Source organism: Hemicordylus capensis, chromosome 5 (assembly GCF_027244095.1).
Source record: "Hemicordylus capensis ecotype Gifberg chromosome 5, rHemCap1.1.pri, whole genome shotgun sequence".
Lineage (NCBI taxonomy): Eukaryota > Metazoa > Chordata > Lepidosauria > Squamata > Cordylidae > Hemicordylus > Hemicordylus capensis.
Genome location: NC_069661.1, coordinates 144,564,596 through 144,584,172, shown reverse-complemented (window position 1 = coordinate 144,584,172; position 19,577 = coordinate 144,564,596). Strand labels below are relative to the sequence as shown.

Sequence of the window (19,577 nt, the reverse complement as noted above, 5' to 3'; positions counted from 1 at the left end):
AACCTAAAGTGGGTCTCGCCAGCAGCAGCAGCAGTAGCAGCACTATCACCCATTCCCTTAGTTTGTTTCCTTTATTTAAGCAATGAGAGAAGGTGGCAGGAGGAGAGAGAGAGAGCAAGAGAGAGAGAGAGAGAGAGAGAGAGAGGGAGAGAGAGAGAGTGTGTGTGTGTCTGATGAAGAGAAATATGCTTGTACTATAAATAGTTGAAATTGGCCCCATGCTCAGAATCTGGGGGAAAAACCCCAAAGATATAGACTGTTCTAGCCAAAGCAGTTTACCCCCTAGGGCTGAAATGCAAGGCCATATTTATTTAGTAGCTTTTTATGATGTGTTTGGTGCCTTCAAGGCCATATTTATTTAGTAGCTTTTTATGATATGTTTGGTGCCTTCATAGGACTGTTAAGAGCAAGCACCTGTCTGAAAATTTTGAAGCTGGCCAGAGTGGTTCTTGGCATATCTCTTGAGACTGGCCTGTTCCCTACTGCCTCTGCTCATCACCTTGGTTCAGTGCTCCAGGGGTGCCATTTAAGACTTCAGTGAGTGTGGGGGCAAGACACCCATCCCCCCCCCCACAAAGGGATTTGTGCCTTTGTCATGCCTGCTTATACATATAGGCTCATTTGACTGTTTAAGGCAACAGTCATTCGCTCTGTAGAACCAGTGACTAGGTCAGCAAGTTGGGGTGCTCTTGAAAAGCATTCATATGTGTTCACCTCGGTGTACCTGAAGTGCTCCCACTTCATATTAATCTTCAACATTTGCTGCATTTTTTTTTCTTGCTGTGTCCTGCTTCTGGTGATCCCAGCTATCAGGCTGCCATATTTTGGGACTCTTACTTGCTCAAAAATATTCCAATTTGTTTTTCTCTGGACTTCTTTTCCTTGTGTTCCTAGATCTGGGTCCAGCAGCAAATCCTGCAGTGTTCTGGATCACTGTCAACAGTGATCCAGTCAATCAGTTCAGTACCCTAATCAAGTTGCTGTTTTCATAGATGCCAATACCAATACCATGTGTTTGGAGAAAATAGCCAGTCTAGGTATGACTAAGGGTACTGATTGGCAGCTTATTGCTAGATGGAGGAAATGCAAATGGTTCCATTTAAAGACGTTGTGAGAAGCTTTAAAAAACCTCCTTGGGAGCCCATCTGTTGCAGCAGAATCCTAGAATCTGCTAAACATTATGAAATGTTAGTGGAGGCTCTAGAAGTAGACATTTTGCCAAACATGGTGGTAATGGGCTCAGTAGTGGTTGCAGCATGCTCAAAAACAAAGTGTAATTTGCCTGAAGATTGGCATGCCTCAATTCAGGCCATTGATACTGTGCACATTTACTGTGATACTCAACACATTTACTGTGGTGAGGACTGTTATTGTCTCCCCACAGATAGAGTACTTTTGCACTACATCTTGAAGGTCCCCTTGATAGGTGTGCCGTTGAGTCAGTGTCGACTCCTGGAAACCACAGAGTCCTGTGGTTGTCTTTGGTAGAATACAGGAGGGGTTTACCATTGCCATCTCCGGTGCAGTATGAGATGATGCCTTTCAGCATCTTCCTATATCGCTGCTTGAGTGGTATCCTATCTCAAATGAACTGAAGGAGCAGAATTCAGTATCATAAGAGTCTTAGTCTTCATTGATGGAGGAATGACTTGTCTCGATCTTTTGGTAGTGAAGACAGGCTTGAAAAGCAATACTTGGTTGAAATCTTCAAAGTTAGAGGAATAGCTGAATAAATCTCCACTGGTCATGTGGAAGGGCTTCAGTACCTGCATAGTTACTTGCCTTCTCTCATGACTTGCAGAGGCAAGATGAATTATCCATATTAATTTAATTAATTAAATTAAATTAAATTTTTACATTTATATCCCACTCTTCCTCCAAGGAGCCCAGAGCGGTGTACTACCTACTTGAGTTTCTCCTCACAACAACCCTGTGAAGTAGGCTAGGCTGAGAGAGAAGTGACTGGCCCAGAGTCACCCAGCAGGTATCATGGCTGAATGGGGATTTGAACTCGGGTCTCCCCGGTCCTAGTCCAGCACTCTAACCACTACACCACGCTGGCTCTTTTACACCACGCTGGCTCTTAGTCAAATATAGTCAGTGTTACATAATTTAGATTGCAGAATTTGGGATCTGGATGCCTAAGTGCAGCATCCCTGGGGGCAGGGTGGGGATTTAGCAGATCATCATGCAACTCACCTTGACATTATAGTGAGTGTCCACTGTCCGCATTTGGGTATGCTTCCAGTTCCATCTCTTTCTCGCTGTATGCGTTCAACTGGATCAACACTTCAGATGCTCCTGGTTGCTATCCACCAGGCAGCTGAGTCTTTCTCATGACCTAACCTTCCCATTTCTCTAATCGCCAGGATAAAAGTCTCTTTGAACTGGATGGCAGTTTTATTGATTGCACTCAGCTAAAACATACATGACCTGGAGCTGGAGTTTCATCTCTTTTTAGTTACTCATCTGAAAGAACTGACACAATAACACCATTAGTGCTATTTCCCAACCACTGAGGTTATTTGATTTTCTATAGCTGCTACCACCCATGGGGAGCTGCACCCTCTATGCATATCTATGGTGGACGCCTTTTATATATATTGATTGATGATTTAAAAACAACCACCACCACCACTCAGAGTATGTGAAAAATATCTTTTCTTCAAGTATCTTTCCTCCGCAATGGAGGGTGGGAGTTCACCTCTCACCCCCCCACCCCCGCCATTGCTGGAGGGTTACTTGAAGGAAGTAACCACCAAGAGAACTGCTAACTGAGCAAAGAGGCACCTTTTCTAAGGTGGTGATTCTCTTTATTTAGTGGGGGAAAGCAACTGGCCCTATCCATCCCCAGCACAGCATCCCTCCAGTGGCTGTTGCTGGTGTTTAACTTGTGTTTGTTTTTTAGATTGTGAGCCCTTTGGGGATAGGGAGCCATAAACTGCTTTGGGAACCTTTGTTGAAAGGTGGTATATAAGTATTTATTATATTTGTACTTGTCTGGAGGGCCCTTGCCTGCCCTCTAGCACTGCCTATAAGTGACATGCTGCCCAACTATACACATGTTTATTTGGAAGTTATGGAGTTAAATAGAGGCTTACTTTCAAGTAAGAGTGCCTAGGATTGCAGCCTAAACTGTGACCTGCCATTCTACTATGCAAGCTTTGAAGATTGTGACTTTCTTCATCAACAGAACTGGCTGTGTGGTATCCTGCAGAATGAAAGCTTTCCACCAGGTGGCAGTGCACACTTAACTGCTTAACATATTACACACTGAAGTATTAACTGCACAATGCTGTGTGTTTGTGCACACAATCCCATAAGAGGGAGAGAACCAGATGCAGACAAAGTGACAGAACCATTGTGGGGGTTTTGGGGTTTTTTTTTAGCTGCATTGCTGTGTTGAACTTTGATTTCCAGAGGTTACTTGATACTGGTCCCTTAGTTTAAGCCAATAATAAAAAACAAACAAACAAACCTTAAACCCGCAAATCCAGCCTTGCTAAAAGTTAGCACAGAAGCTTGATTAAAACACTTTATCTGTTGGGCTATGATCAAAGGGGACAGAGCAGGACTCCTGCACAAGCCAGGTAGTTTGAAAAACAAATAAAAAGCTTTCAGTGCTGCGGAACAAGTTAGGAAAAAAACCCACTGCAATTTGTAAAGACAAGAAGGAAAATTGGGGTGTATTTACTTTTAAAATAACTTTTAAAAACATTATAAAATAGAGAACAGTACTCTGCTAATACGTTCTGTGTACTTTATAAAGCAGTCACTCAAATAAAAAATGAAATAAAAACCCAGTTTAACAATAACAAATAAAATGTAAAACCAACAGTGAGAGCAGGATCCAATTAACAAATATGTATTTATTTATTCAAAATGTTTCTATACCGCCCAAAACCTGCGTCTCTGAGCGGTTCGCAATTAAATATAAGCTTCAGCCTTCTGGATCCAAAAAATAAGTCAAGACAAGACAACATAATCCTTGGCAATATCAAGTGCTGTTCCAGTGCAGATGTAGCATTTCCTCATTTTTTAACCTTGGGCAGCATGGACGTTCGGGAGCCGGAGTGTGTTGCCCCTCCCCCCCCAACTCCCATCATGCACTCATGAGTGTGTGGTGCATTATGGGGATCCCCCGACACTGGCCAGGAGCCCTGCAGTCTCCCTGCCCCAAGGCTGGCAAACGATCCTCAAAACGAGGCCAACCCTTAACCTTGCTTTAGCGGTGAGCTCTGGAGGCAGGCTTGCTGCTGCTGTGCCGCCAGGAGCCAAGTAGTTCCCAGCAGTTCTCATGCGCAAGTGAAACCGGGCTGGGCCCAGTTTCCCCTGCGCGTGAGAACAGCCTCACTGACTTTCAATCAAACCAAATGCCAACTTCAGTTTGTTGGAATAATGATTCCCCAAATGTTGTCAAATTGAACAAAATAGAGAAGGAACTGGGTCTCACGATCAATGAGACCCGGTGAGCGGGGAGAGCGGGCTAAGCCCACTCTCCCAGCACACGAGCAGGGCGGGAGCCCTGGGCAGCCAGATCGGCCGCCCACACGATTGCTGGCTCCATGACGGAGCTGGCAGGGGCTGGGGGGAGTGGGGGCTGATTGGCCCCTGGAAGTTCCAGCATGCCCTGTACAAGTGCGCAGGGCATGCTGGTGAGACCCCCGGAGCCGGGAGGTGACATTTTGCCTTCCCTCCGGGGGGTCTCCTCACAAGTAGCCACGGCTACTCACAATAAAAAAACCCCGGGTTTGCGGAGCACTCGCTCCGCAAACCCGGTTTTAGGGGCGGGCTAGTTGAGCAGGTTACCCGCTCAAGAACCACTGGGCTCGCAGCTGAGCCCAGTGGTTGTCACAATTGCAGAAAATTGGGTTAGCAGAGGCTAGCTCGATTTTCTGCAATTGTGTGAATAGCCTCAAGAGCTTCATTTTGGTCACTATGAACTACCAAAATGATCTACACCTTGGTTTTTTAAAAGACGTGGATTAAAATTTGGGTATTTTTCAAAATAAAGGAACATTCAACATTTTATTTTGCTGATTTGAGAAAAACACTTATGTACTGTTGTCAGGCTGTCAAGAATTAAATCATTTATTTAAGAAAAATGCATATTACATATCACTTTAGTGCAGAGGTGGGTTGACTTCAGCTTGTGTGGTGTTTATTTTAAAAAGCTACAACAACCCTATGTAGAGGTCAGAATTACTCATATATTGCAGAGTGGGGTGTGCGGATAAAGGTGAGTGATAATGGTTTCCTTAAGGCCACCTATTGGTTTCATGACTGAAATGGAAACTGGAGATTTCGTGGATCACAGCTGCTACATCAGCTTTCAGAATCTTGCATGGACTGAATTTCAAGGTAGACACAATTAATATGTTCTGAGTGGGTTAATATAGTAGCAGTAGTCCTATGTCAAAATTCTATGTAGCTATGTAGCTACTATGTAGCTAGTCTTTTGAGAGTATTAGCAATAGCAATAGCAATAGCACTTACATTTATATACCGCTCTATAGCCAGAGCTCTCTAAGCGGTTTACAATGATTTAGCATATTGCCCCCAACATTCTGGGTACTCATTTTACCGACCTCGGAAGGATGGAAGGCTGAGTCAACCTTGAGCCCCTGGTCAGGATCGAACTTGTAACCTTCTGGTTACAGGGCGGCAGTTTTACCACTGCGCCACCAGGGGCTCCTTGAAAGCTAATCAGCATGCTATTAGCAGCGAACAAAATGAGCCTAATGAAGATGAAAGGCTTGGAAGTGTATCTTTCTATTTCATGCCTTGGCCTTTCCAGTTGCTTGTGGCTGAGCACCAAATACAGTGAAAACGTTTCAGCGGCGTTCTTTCGTTCATGGTCTGACATTGTTTCCATATAAGTCATTAAAATACTGAATGAGTAAAAACTGGCCACTGTTTCTCTGGATGGACAAATGATGCCTGTTTATCTTTTGAAGGCAAATCATTTTTTAAAGATCATTGTGATGCTTTGAAAAGGACTCGGTAACTGTTCACATCCTGCCATGCACTCAGCTGCATTCTTCTCATTACAACAGTTGCATTATTTTTAGAAGTGACTTTTTGCAGATGCTTTGCTGAGGTCAGAATCTGAAAGACAATAATACTGATGTGACTCTTAGCCTCTGCTAAAGGAGGCGTGAGGAGAATTGGCAATGGAGGGAGTGTAGGAGGAAATGCATAACCCCACATCCCACTCCTAAAGGCTGTTCTCAGGATGGGGGAAAAATGGGCTAGAGGAGCCCAGCCCGGTTTCCCCCCATCGTGAGAACCACCAGGCTCACGGGCCCGTGAGTCTGGTGACTCTCTGGCGGCTAGTCCACCAAAGTAGCCCTCCCCTTAAACGGGGTTAGCGTTTAAGGGGAGTTAGCTCTGCTAACCCCGTTTTCCTGATCGTGAGTTGCCACCGTGTGGCTCTGTGCCACGGCGACTTGTGAGGAGACCCACGCTGGGAGGCCATAACAAGCCTCCTGGTCTCAGGGTCTCCCCAGGATGGATGGTCCTGGTCTCAGGGTCTCCCTGAGACCAGGGAGACCTGGTCTCAGGGTCTCCCCAGGATGGATGGTCTCAGGGTCTCCCCAGGATGGAGCCAGTAGCCGTGTGGGCGGCCGATCTGGCTGCCCAGCAACGAGTGACTGCTCATCTGTGGTGAGAGTGGGCTAAGCCCACTCTCCCGCAGAGCCCGGTAAGGCTCTCCACACTGCTCGTGTGGAGAGCCTCCTAGGGTTCTAACCATAGTTAAGAGAGATCCAGCCTTAGCCCAACCAACTCAGAGCTTTTCTTCCTATAGCAGATATTTTCTAGGAAGCAACCAAGTGCTCTTTTAAGGCCTAGTTTTCACAACAGCTAATAAGAAGGTAAACCTGTTTGGGCATTGTACCACTTGTGTGGCTCACATGATTGAATGCTCTCCAATTAAACAATCCCCTGCACATAGAAAACCAGTGCGTCAGGGAGAAAGCTTGGCTAGACTCCTTCTTCGTGACTTCATGTTACAGAGATATGCTTAAATCTGGTAACTTAAAAAATAAAATAAAAAAGCAGCTGCGGGTAATCCACCCTTGTAACTGATGCTGTTGGGTTGTGTGTTTAACCCTTTCCCTCTGGCACCAATGCACTCTGTAGCCACACCTGCCCCAGCTCATTCTGGGTACAGTGTTTGTTTGCAGAGGCAAATGCTGTACCTGGGGATAATTTCTCCCTGTAATCTGAAACTCTGACTGCTCAATACATTGTACTCTGAATAACTTCCAAACAGAGCTAGGCTTAGTACCTAATTAACTGTTTGGGAACAATCAGCCTTAGTGTCTCAGGTTAGTGTCTCAGGCTGGCATCTAAAAGACCAGTTTTTTCTTTCCAACCTTATCTGTAACATGAAGGAACAGCAACTTGAAAGAGCATATGGAAGTGTGAGGAGCATTCTCTAGAACCACTTGCCCTGAAGGAGGGAGAGAAAGGACAGAATAGTTTGATGAGCTGCCCACTATCCATCTCCTAGTTCTTTCAGCAAAGTGTCTCCGACTCCTTCCTCCCCAGTGGCCACTCCAGGGCTACTGAACAGCCTTCTTGCTCAGAGTTAAGGGGATAGTGGGCAGCTCTTGCTCTTTCCTGCTCTTTCAAGGGGAGTGCAAGCCCAACCAGAGTTGGGAAGCAACTTAATTCCAGATCAATGGGCCTCCTGACCAGGAACACCTCTGTCTTATGCGGACTTAACGTCCGCTTATTCAGCTTCATCATCCAGCCCATCACTGACTCCAAACTCTCATTAAGGGCCACCACAGTCTCTCCAGCTGGGAACGGCAATAAAATGATGTAGTATGGCAGTTACAGTGCAGAGCTTTATAGGTGGAGAGAAAAACAGCACCAGTGAAAGGAACTAACATTCTTTTGGTTGCTGCCAGCCAGGGACATCTCATTGGGTTATCCCTCTCAGGAGCTCCAAGGCAGGACAGAATTTGATTGGATAAAAAAAAAACAAGTCCCGCCTACCTGAGCCCGAGGGGGATAACTCCTCCCCAGTTCTTTCTGTCCTCGGCAGCTCCAGGCAGCTCCTTTTCTTCTCTCCTCAACCTGAGTGTTTTTGCTTCCCCTTGGCCTTATTTCTTCCAAATTTTCTCTCTGGACTTTACTCTCCTTTCATTTTTCCTTTAAAAAATCTTTTAAAAACCTCTTCTCTTTCTTCCCTTGTCCTCTGCCCCCCCCTTCATTCTTCCGTTTAGGGAGCAGTTGCTTGGGGGCAGAAGGACAATCCTAATTCCCCGGGGAACCTCCCAACAGAACTTCAGGCCCGGCTGTTCTTGGCCTTTTCAGGGCCCGCCCTGGCAGCCACAAACGCCTCGGACAGCAACGGTTCTCTCCGGGCAGAAGCTGGATCACCCTCCCGCTGCGCCGCCGGCAACCACTTCGGCCACTCTCGAGCTGCACAAGAGCCCAGTGGCACCGTCGCAGGCAGCGCTCTCGGCCACCGTTCTTCCGCTCAAGCTCCCTGCTGAAATTGCGTGGGTGTCGGCCATTTTGCAGCCTTCTTCGCCGCATGCCGTGGAGCCCGCTGAGCGTCTCCTGCCCTCGGCCCGCAAGATGCGCTCAGCGGCGGCCTGCTGGAAAGCTGAGGCTGAGTCCCACACCGAGCTGGAGGAGGTGCACTTCAGAAGGCGCCCAGTGACTCACCACCCCCAACTTCTGAAGAGATTCGGGCCATCTCTCTGCGGGCACAACAACTGAGGATGGCGGAGAAAGCCCAATAAGCGGAGCTAACCGCAAGTGGGGCAGCGGGGGATGGGGGCAACCAACCTGCATCTTTCTCTAAGGAACGGGTGGGGAAAGGCGCAAAATCTACTGCTACATCCCCGAGCCCAGTCACAGTAGTGGCAGCTACCAGCCAGGGTCCAGCCATTTATTTACCTATAGTAATTCCCCCTGAATGGCAGGCCTGGTTTAAAAATGCCATAGTGGTTACAGTCCTTCAGGTCAGGCAACCCCAAAAGCCTAAATCAAAGAAAACTAAGCGTAAATCTAGGCATAGGTCTTTCAGTCCTGAATCCTCGTCCAGCGCTGCTTCTACCCCTGCTTCTAAGAAAGCCAAGGCTAAGACAAAACATATAGTCCCGGTCAAAACAATTCCTGCTGGTCCAGACCTCCACTCTTCTGAAGCTTCTGACCATGAAGGGGAACCCCCACTGGAACCCCAGCGTCCTGACTCTGACTCAGACACTGCCTCAGATGAGGAGGGCGAATGGTCAGGCGGGGAGGGGGAAGAACCATCATCAGTATCCCAACGCCTATTTGTGGCAGAGGACTACCCCCACTTATGACAAAAATAATTAAACCAATTGGTCTCCACACAAAGCCTACACAGGAACAGGAGACAACCAAGGGTGATTTGGTCTTTCCTAGAGCAAAAGCTAAAGATTTCTTATTGCCTATGCCTGAACTTTTTTCTGATGTGGTGAAAGAAGAATGGCTCCTACCAGCTCAAAATCATAGGCCCATGGCAATAGCTAACAAATTTTACTCTTTCCAGCAGAAGGCATCGGATATGCTCAAGACACCCAGTACCGATGCACCCATTGTCCAACTGGTGTCAGGTTCACTGGTGCCAAAGGATAGCGAAACATCCTTCAAAGATCTAGGTGACAGGAAAGCTGAACTCTTATTTAAAAGTGACCCGCGCCACCTCGACGGCCTCTATGGCAGCCAGGGCCTCCCTCTTATGGGTGGATGGTTTACTCAGTTAATCCCTCTTCTGACCCAGTATGCATGTGCCAGCAGCTATTAAAAATCCAGAAGGCCCAGGCCTTTACGGCGGATGCAACCCTGGACGCCATCCATTTCTCTTCTAGAGTCTCCGCGGCCGTGGTGGTTGGCAGGCGGCACTTATGACTCAAAAACTGGCAAGTGAATCCTTCCTTTAGGATCAACCTTACCTCTGTGCCCTATGACTCCACTAAACTCTTTGGGGAATCGACCTTGCAGGACGTGCTCATAGAGTCCAAAGATAGAAAGAAGGCCATGCCAACCTCTGTTCCCCAAAGGACCGACAAACCCTCTTTTTGTAGGCCGTTCCAATATCGTCAACCTAATCAGTCCTTTCAAGATTTTTGCCCCTTCAGGGGCGCAGACTATAGGTCACAGAGAGGCTTCTGGAACAGACCATGCCAGTCCTTCAGAGGCGCAGGGACATTCAAGAATACCCCACCCTCTAAGTCCAAACAACAACAACAATGACGCAAGGCCTACCTGGCATGGGGGAGGGCGCGCGTTTGTCCGCATTTCTCCATGCCTGAGAGGCCTCAACTTCGGACAAGTGGGTTCTCGACATCATCAGACATGGATACAAAATAGAATTAATCTCTCCTCCATCCTACAGGTTCCTTCCAACGCCAAGGTCCCGGTCCTTCGAAAAACACTCCAAAATGCTCCAAGCCATTCAGCATCTCATGGACATCAAGGTGGTCGAACCAGTTCCCTCAATGGAGGAGGGCAGAGGGGTCTATTCTATTCTGTTTACCGTGCCAAAGAAGGATGGCTCCACAAGAGCAATGCGAGACTTAAAACAACTGAACAAATCAGTTCGCTGGGACCACTTCTGCATGGAAACTCTAAGATCTATAGTGGAAGCACTACACCACCACGACCTCCTGGCGTCAATTGACCTAAAGGAAGCGTACCTCCATGTTCCAATCCACCTGGACAGCAGGAGGTACCTTCGCTTCAAATACGCGGGCTGACACTTCCAGTATGTAGCCTTGCCATTCGGCCTGTCATCTGCCCCCCGCGTATTCACGGAAGTCCTTGCACCACTGATGGCATGTCTACGCATGCAAGGGGTCAGGGCCTTTGCATACCTCGACGACTTGCTTCTGCAATCTCGCTCCATTCAAGAAGCCCAGAGGGATATCGGGGCCACTCTCTCAGTCCTGGACCTCCATGGGTTCACCATAAATGTCAAAAAAAGCCATCTGACTCCGTCTCACCAAATTCGCCATCTAGGAATCATTATAGACACAACAGTGGCCGCTCTCTCTCTACCTCCAGACCGTCAGCTATTCCTCCAATACAAGGTCAGTCGCGTCCTAGCAGCCCCAAAGGCCCCACTCAGCGATCTGGCGAAACTCCTGGGTCTCATGGTGGCCACAATAGACGCGGTACCTTGGGCTTGCTTCCATCTCTGCGACCTACAGTGGTTCCTTTTATTTACAGATTTATCCTTTTAAATCTCTGGTCCCCCTAGGAAAGAGATCACAGCATCAACTGGAGGGAACTCCGAGCCATTAGGCTAGCTCTCTTAGCCTTTCAGCCATCCATCCAAGCGAGCCATGTCTTAGCGACTGCAACCCCATGGGAGCTCCCTCCAAATCCCGACCTTCTGTCACAGGGACCCATCCTACATCTGATCCAGCCTGGTTGCGACTTGCCGCCTGGAGACTGAGCGGTGCCTCCTCAGGCGGAAAGGCTTCTCTGGCATGGTCCTGAACACTATGCTGGCCTCTCGCCGACCCTCAACTGAGAGAGTATACCAATACACATGGACGATGTTCCTGCGCTGAAGCTCTCGGCACTCCATCCCATGAGGCTCGGCATCCATCCAGCATCTTCTTCAGTTCCTTCAGGATGGCCTGGAGAAAGGCCTCCATCCTAACACCCTGAAACGACAGGCAGAGTCCCTACTTCCTCTGCTGTAGGGTATGGACTCCCAGATTGCTCAGGCTCATGCTGACCTTTGCCGGTTCCTAAGAGGCGCTTCTCTCCTGTCTCCACCTACAGTGCATAGGTTCTCCTCCTGGGACTTGCACATAGTCCTTCGAGCGCTCCAATCACAGCCCTTTGAACCAATTCAAACCATTCCTATTCGGATTCTCACGTTTAAGTTGGCCTACCTGGTGGCCATTACCTCAGCCAGGAGAATCTCTGAACTTCAGGCTCTGTCTGTAAATAAATCTTTCTGCATCTTCCTTGAGGATGCGGTGCACTTGATTCCGGACCCCTTTCTGTGTCCAAAGATGGCATCTGCATTCCATCTCTCCCAAGACGCGTTCCTGCCATCCTTCTGTCCCCGGCTGACTCACCCTACCAAAAAAAGGTGTCACAAGCTGGATGTGCGCCGTTGTCTCAAGGTTTACATCAAGCGCTCTGCCTCGTTCTGAACCTCGGACACGATGTTCATTTCCTTTTATCCATGCTCCATGGGGTCAGCAGTCTCTTCGACTACCATTGCAAGATGGATCAAAGCCTGCATCTTGATGGCGTACTAATCCCAACGCCTCAGACCACCAACCTCAATTGTAGCCCATTCCATGAGGGCAGCATCAGCATCGGCGGCCTTCTCCACTATCGCCTCCATTGAAGAGATCTGCAGGGCGGCCACATGGGCCTCCTCATCAACATTCACTAAGCACTACAAAAGCGACGAATATGCATCCGCCAGAGCATCCTTTGGGAGATGGGTGCTGCAGCAGGTCCTTCCTCGATAATAGGTCAGACTACCCCCGCCCGAGTTGGTCAGCTGTGGTATGTCCCACTGAGATGTCCCTGGCTGGCAGCAACCAAGAACAGACCGTTGGTTTCACTTACCATGAAGGCTTCTTCTGGTTGATGCAGCCTGCGACATCTCGGCCCACCCAGCTGTGGTGCTCTGACCTACTCTCTATCAAGAGAGTTTATAGGGCCCAGGCCTGGGATTTCCTTCCTGCTTTCCTTTTCACTCTCATTCTTCCCTGTAGGGTGCAAGCCTAGTTCGCCTCTCGGCCCGAAAGAACTGGGGAGGGGTTATCCCCCTTGGGCTCGGGTAGGCGGGACTTGCTTTTTTAATCCAATCAAATTCTGTCCTGCCTTGGAGCTCCTGAGAGGGATAACCCAATGAGATGTCAGAAGCCTTCACGGTAAGTGAAACCAACGCTCTGTTTTCTGTGAAATACGTTACTTCTACAGAGAGAATGATAGGGACATATAAAACCTCAAAAGAGATGAATTCTTTTTCTTTTTTTGGCCATAAAAACGGAACCCAGCCAAAGAGCCTTATTAGGCAGGTGATTAAGCACACCAGTGGATCTGTGAACTAGGTGTTTAAAAGCCACTGGAAAGCTGAGACAGGAGCTCAATAAGTGTGATAAATATCTTAAGAATTAGCAAGAGAGAGAGAGATTTTACCTGTACATTAAAAATGTTTTTGGAGCCCTGTTCAGGCATTGTGAAAACTGTGGAGGCTGTACCCAGAAACAATGCCCTTAGGAAAGCATTATTAAACCTTGCCCCCACACAGATGTGCTCTTTAGCCATTCTCCCACCCACTCTCCACATGTACAGTATTTGCAGTACCTATGGAGAGATGGGGAGGGGGCTGTAGTTCCATGGCAGAGCATCTGCTTTTCTTGCAGAAGGTCCTAGGTTCAGTCCCTGGCATCTCCAGGTAGGGCTGGGAAAGAAGCCTGACTGTAGCCTTGGAGAGACGCTACCAGTCTGTGCAGACAGTTCTGAGCTAGATGGCCCAATGGTCTGACTGGGTATAAGGCACTTTCCTATGTTCCTTTGTTCTCACCCTTCCCATGATTCTTAATTATCCTTAGAGGTTATTTCCCTGAGTGCAGCATTTGTCTCTTTAGACAAATGGGGTATGTATGTATGGAGAGTGGTGGAGAGTATCGTTTAAGAATGTGTCAGCGTGAGGGTGGGCTTGCTGGCACTCTTCCGTGGGTGCTGTATCTGGGTACAGTGTCTGTGGTTTTAATAATGTCTGAACAGGCCTGCTGTGTTCAGTGCATTGGAAAGAAAAATGTGGCCTTATCCCCCCCCCCCCCGCCAGACCTGCACAGTATAATAGGGATATATGAGGACACTACTTTCGCTCCTGAATAAAGATACAGTACTTTACTTACTTGAACAATTCTGAATAGTGAGTGCTCACTGCTAATTAATGCACCTTTTGAAGCTTTAGACATCACAAAAAAGTACTAATGATGAGCTGCCATCATATGCATTCTGGTAATCATGCAAGCTGAAGAGTTCTGCAAATGAGAATCTGGCCCAAAGTAATGTTTGAACTGCCTCTTAGAGAACATATAATATGTTTGGGGACATATAATCAATCTATTATGATTATATATAATTCAGTATATTTCCTTGTTCAGTTCTGTTACCTGGACCTATTTGGTTTGGGTAAAGGATATGGCCAGGATCGGAAGATGCCCATCTGCCTGCACATGAGGGGGGAGTTGGGCAGTTTTCTAGGGGCAGCACCTCACACCTTGCTGAATTCTCCTTCAGAGGGCGTCCTGCCACTCAAAGGCAGTTTTTTGTGGGCTGGGATAGGAAGGGGGAGATGTGGGAAGAACGGAGGAGCTGATGTCCCTTGAATGCATGTGGAACACAAAACACTGTGTCGACTTTTCAACCCTGGCATAGATACTCGTTTTAAAACAAGATGTTAAAGAAACCTCCTCCAAATAGTTAATCACATCCTTTCTTTTTGCAGCTTAATCCACACTATCCAGATTGTACTAATGGGGAAAAGGCTGTGGTAAGTGGCAGCTGCTTATTTAAATATTTCGTGGAATATTTCTTTTCATAATCAAATCTAGTTTGAAAGAAAGACTTTGATGTTTAGGCTCTGGAAGCAAATGGTACAATATGGATAAATTATTTTTCTCTTATAGAGCTAGGAATTTAGAAATACTATGCTGATGTGATCAGAATGCTTTTATGTATTCAGTTATTTTAATATCTGTCAACCACTTTTCCTCACAAAAGTCATCCAAAGCAGTTCACAATAAAAAGAATAAAACATACAACCCAAGAATAAAACTGGAATCCCGCTCCCTAATAACTGCTCCTTCTTTGTTCTCTCACTTGGATATTATGCCCATGGAGGGACAGAAAGGAAACACACAGGCTTGAGGATGACTGTTGATCTCACTGCACATATAGGTGGGTGGAAAGTAATGTCTAAACAGGTAGTCAGAATTATTGGCTTAGTCTCTATGAGAACAAAAGGTAGACCAAGCTGTGTTTGCATCACTTTTTATTTTATTTTTTTGAGCCACAGAGAATAACTGGATGGGTCTGGTTCCTCTGCTTTATTACACTCCATATTGAAAGAAAATATTTCACATTTTGGAAACAGTATCCTCGAGAAATTAGGCTTCTGATATTGCTGACCTTGAATGAAACTTTTTTTTTTTCCAAACCCGTTTGAAACATTCCCAGCCAAAAAAATAGCCCAGCAGAAAGACTAGTTCTATAGACCCATTCACACATTATGTTCAACACTCATACGAGTGTACAGTGTGCACAGGTACAGATCTGTACACAAGTACAATCATGTTAAATACAGGTTCAGAGGTACACTTTCTGTGTTACAGTACCATGCATTTGGAGGGCCTTTATCCAGGTTCACTTTTAAAACGAACACAGGTACAGTCATTCATACAGCATAATGTCTGAATCAAGCTTATGTCTTTTACATTTCTTTGTAATTGAGAGGGTAAAATGTCTCTTAGGAATCACCCCCCACCGCCCGCCAGTCTGAAACCCAAAAGACTGTCTCACATGAAGGTCTTCCTGTAATGTTAAAACAGTTATCAGATTAGGCTTTCCCCACCTTTTGAAGATTGCATGGTTCAAATTTATAGGCTACTGCTACTTATATATCTCTTTTCAACAAAAATTATCAAAGCGGTCCACATAGAAAAATAAATAATAAGTAAAGATGGTTCCCTTGTCCCCAAAGGGCTCACAATCTAAAAAGAAACATAAGGTAGACACCAGCAACAGCCACTGGAAGAATGCTGTGCTGGTGTTGGATAGGGACAGTTGCTCTCTCCCTGCTTAATATAAGAGATCCCCTACTTGAAAAGTTTACTTTAAAAGTAAAAATTACTGTGCTCCATTAGCAAAGTATATAGTATATCAAACATATGTAGATCTGTATGTCAGAGTTCCTGTTAAATCTGTATATTTGTGTTGCGGAATATTTCTGATCACATAGACACTCATCATTCTTGGGGGTACTACACATTGTGGAAATATATTAAGAACAGCTGGGAACCTGATTATCATTATTTTTCTCTTTGGAGGCTGTTTGCTTTCCTACAATTGATTCAACTGCTGCAGAATTCGTAGACCTAGTCAGGTGTACACAATGTATGACAATTGGTAGGTCTGAAATTTGTATTTCCTGGCTTGGAATTACATATTTAAGTGGCTTGTAATGCTCCTTCAGAAACAAGGCAAGTATTACAGTCCTGAAAATTATCCTACAGTTTGAACCAGAGAAGAACCATCCCTCCCATCTATCTGCCCATCTCCAAACCACCTCCTTACATGGCAAACTACATTTCCCAGCACTCCTAGTACCTGAGATAAGTGGGCAATGGGAGGCTGGTGGGCAGGTAGGTAGATGGCAGTGGCAGCTAGTATGGGTGGGGCAGTGGCAGCTGTTACAGGTGGGGCATGAGGGGGCAACGCAAAGATGAGAAATGCAACAAATACCAATACGACTAATATTTATATACTGCTTCCCATGTTTCCCAACCTGGCGAATTCCAGCCAGCATGTTCTGTTGATTCCAAGCCCAATTCTGGGGGGGGGGGAGGAAGGGGGGGATCCTACTGTACTCCCAGTGGTGTCATTGGGAGCATGACAGGGAGTGTGACTGCAGCATGCTTCGGATTAAGTCCACAGCGGGGAGAGGTTGGAGACAGAGAGACAGCTGGGGCGGGGTGAGAGAACGGGCCTCACCTGCAGCTCATTTTCTGCCCCACCTGCACTGTCTGCCACTGGTGGATGGGGGTTAGAGACTCACTGGGGGATTTGCAGGAGGGATCAGACCCTGTCATGCTTCTGATGACATCACTGGGAACAGAAGAAGGTCTCTCAGTTTTTTCTAGAATTGGGCTATTCTCTCACCCCAATTTTTCCAGAATTGCGCTTTTTTCTGTGTTTATCTGTAAAAAAATATATTGTTGCTATTATAATAGGTGTGACATTATGTTCTTTTCTTCATGTTCTTTTCTTTCATGTTTCTGGTCAAAGACTGTAATAAAGTCTATCTATCTATCTATCTATCTATCTATCTATCTATCTATCTATCTATCTATCTATCTATCTGTGTTTTGGAGGCATACTTTGGTTTTTGGAGCCCAGTTCAGGCTGGTGTCAGGGGTTGGCATTGCTGGGTAGCTGCCAAGGTCCATGTCCCCCAGAAAGGTCCACTGCTGATCCCTGAGACCATCTATGTGCCCTTAGCCTTTGTATGGTAGTGGTAGTGAGCAACTTTCTCTCAGGGCCCAGCCAGGTAGGAAAGAAGGATGCCCTGAAACCTGGAGATTTTGTGAGTGGTTGCATCAGTCTCAAGAGCCCCCAGACCAAGGATAAACTGCTGCTGGCTGGCATCTCTTAAATAGGATATGTTGAAACTGTTCCTCCCACCCACAGTTGCATTGCCAGAGGAGGAGGTGGTATTGGCTGCACAACCTTCGAACCATCAATGGCTGGGGTTTGCCAGGGCTTTGGAGGCTTGTGGGGCGGGGGACTAGAGGTGCCCTGGTGTAAGTCCATCTGGAGCTACATGGTGCAACAGCAGTGTGACTCAGGTCCCTCAACACATCTGCAGGGATTCATCTTCCTAGCACTTTAGCATTGTAAGTTGTTTGCCAAGTGCACACACTCTTAATTAACAATTCAGGCTGTGTAATGCCAGTGGTGCAGTCATTAAAAACAAAAAAGCTCATTTGGGAACTGGCTTGGTGATAATGTAAGAGAGGCAAAAATTAATAGGAAAAGCTCCTCAGTGCTCTAAAGGAGAGCCACGTGTGTATCTATGTGCTTACATAAGTGCAGTATGGAAACCACTCTAGGGAAAGGATGCATATATGAGTACACATGTATTTGCTAAGAGGAGGCGGCAGGGACATTCTGTAAGAAACAATTATACTTTCTCTAAGCTGACCCAGACCTTTGTGCAACAATATAATAACAATAAATAATAATAATAATAATTAATAATATTATAATTTTATTTTATTGATGCACACAAGTCTGGATCAGCTTAGAGAAGAGACATATTGTTTCTTACAGAATGTCCCTGTCTCCTCCTCCTCCTCTTAGCAAAATTTGTAACGTGATGTCCTGACGAATAATAAAGTGACTCACAAAAAATATGATGACTCACAAATGAATCAGTGCTGAAAGGTGTTACAGGAGGCAAACTGCTGTGCTGGCTGCCAAACTCCAGTAACTTTGAGGAGGAGACTGGTCATTAATTTTATCTGTTTGCTGTTTGTTCAGAATTTAAAATAGAGCATGAGCAAGCAAGAGCTCATCTAACCTATTGACCCTGGACTCTGTTAACATTGTATGAGATTTCTGGCTCTTTACACACCTGCTGAAGTGATTTTAAACTGGTTCACATTTGAGTCCTATTCAGACATTATGTTGTACAGGCACAGGTACATGTTTTTGTGTGAATGACTCTGCCTGTGTTCATTTAAAAGTAAACCTGGGTGCAGGGTCCTCAAATACCCCCAGGTAGCAGGGCTGGGGGCAGCAGTTGCTATGGGGCACAAGTCCAGAGCTACAACTGGGAGAATCAAGAGCTCACAAGAGGTCATGCCAGGTGGGCAGTCAGAAGCCAGGAGGATCAAGACAGAAGCCAGGAGTCAGGGACACACCGAGGGTCAGACCAAGTAGTCACCAGGAGCCAAAGAGTCAGACAGAGGCCAGGAACACACTGGAGGTTAAGCTGAGTATCAGTCAAAGCTCTTGACCCTTGGAGAATCTCTTTGAGAGGAGAGCTGGTCTTGTGGTAGCAAGCATGACTTGTCCTCTTAACTAAGCATGCTCTGCCCTGGTTGCATATGAATGGGAGATGACATGTAAGCACTATAAGATATTCTCCTTAGGGGATGGAGCCATTCTGGGAAGAGCAGAAGGTTTCAAGTTCCCTCCCTGGCTTCTCCAAGTTAGGGCTGAGAGAGATTCCTGCCTGCAACCTTGGAGAAGTTGCTGCCTGTCTGTGAAGACAATACTGAGCTAGATAGACCAATGCTCTGACTCAGTATATGGCAGCTTCCTATATTCCTGTGTTCCTAAAGCTAGAGGGTCAGAATGGGAGTCAGGTCAGGAACAAGCCAAAGGTCAAGTCAAATCAGAAGTTAGGAGCCAGAGTGCCAAGTAGGTAATCAGGAGTCAAAACTGTATTACTTTAGATTGTTGGCAATGAATCCAATATTTGAATGCTCCTCCAGGTTTTAAAAAAACCCTCTGCATGTAGAAAAGTAATATGTAGCAGGGGGATTAGGTTAAAATCCTCCCTGACATGCTATCTTTCTGTGCTCAAAGAGCTGTTTTTAGCTTATTGTAGTAGTATTCAAGCATAGCCATCTAATGGCACAGCGGGGAAATGACTTGACTAGCAAGCCAGAGGTTGCCAGTTCGAATCCCCCACTGGTATGTTTCCCAGACGATGGGAAACACCTATATCTGGCAGCAGCGATGTAGGAAAAATGCTGAAAGGCATCATCTTATACTGCATGGGAGATAGCAATGATAAACCTCTCCTGTATTCT

The 19,577-nt window shown here is 46.4% G+C and overlaps 1 protein-coding gene across 8 annotated transcripts in view; it reads left to right on the top strand.

The window, feature by feature from the left end:
- Positions 1–19,577, top strand: part of ITPR2 (inositol 1,4,5-trisphosphate receptor type 2) — a 352,451-nt gene that overhangs the window by 62,522 nt on the left and 270,352 nt on the right. For all 8 annotated transcript variants that reach the window (XM_053252991.1, XM_053252992.1, XM_053252990.1 and 5 more), the window contains one exon: positions 14,486–14,530. In XM_053252991.1, coding sequence (XP_053108966.1) covers positions 14,486–14,530 — 45 coding nt within the window. The remainder of the gene's footprint in view (positions 1–14,485; positions 14,531–19,577) is intronic.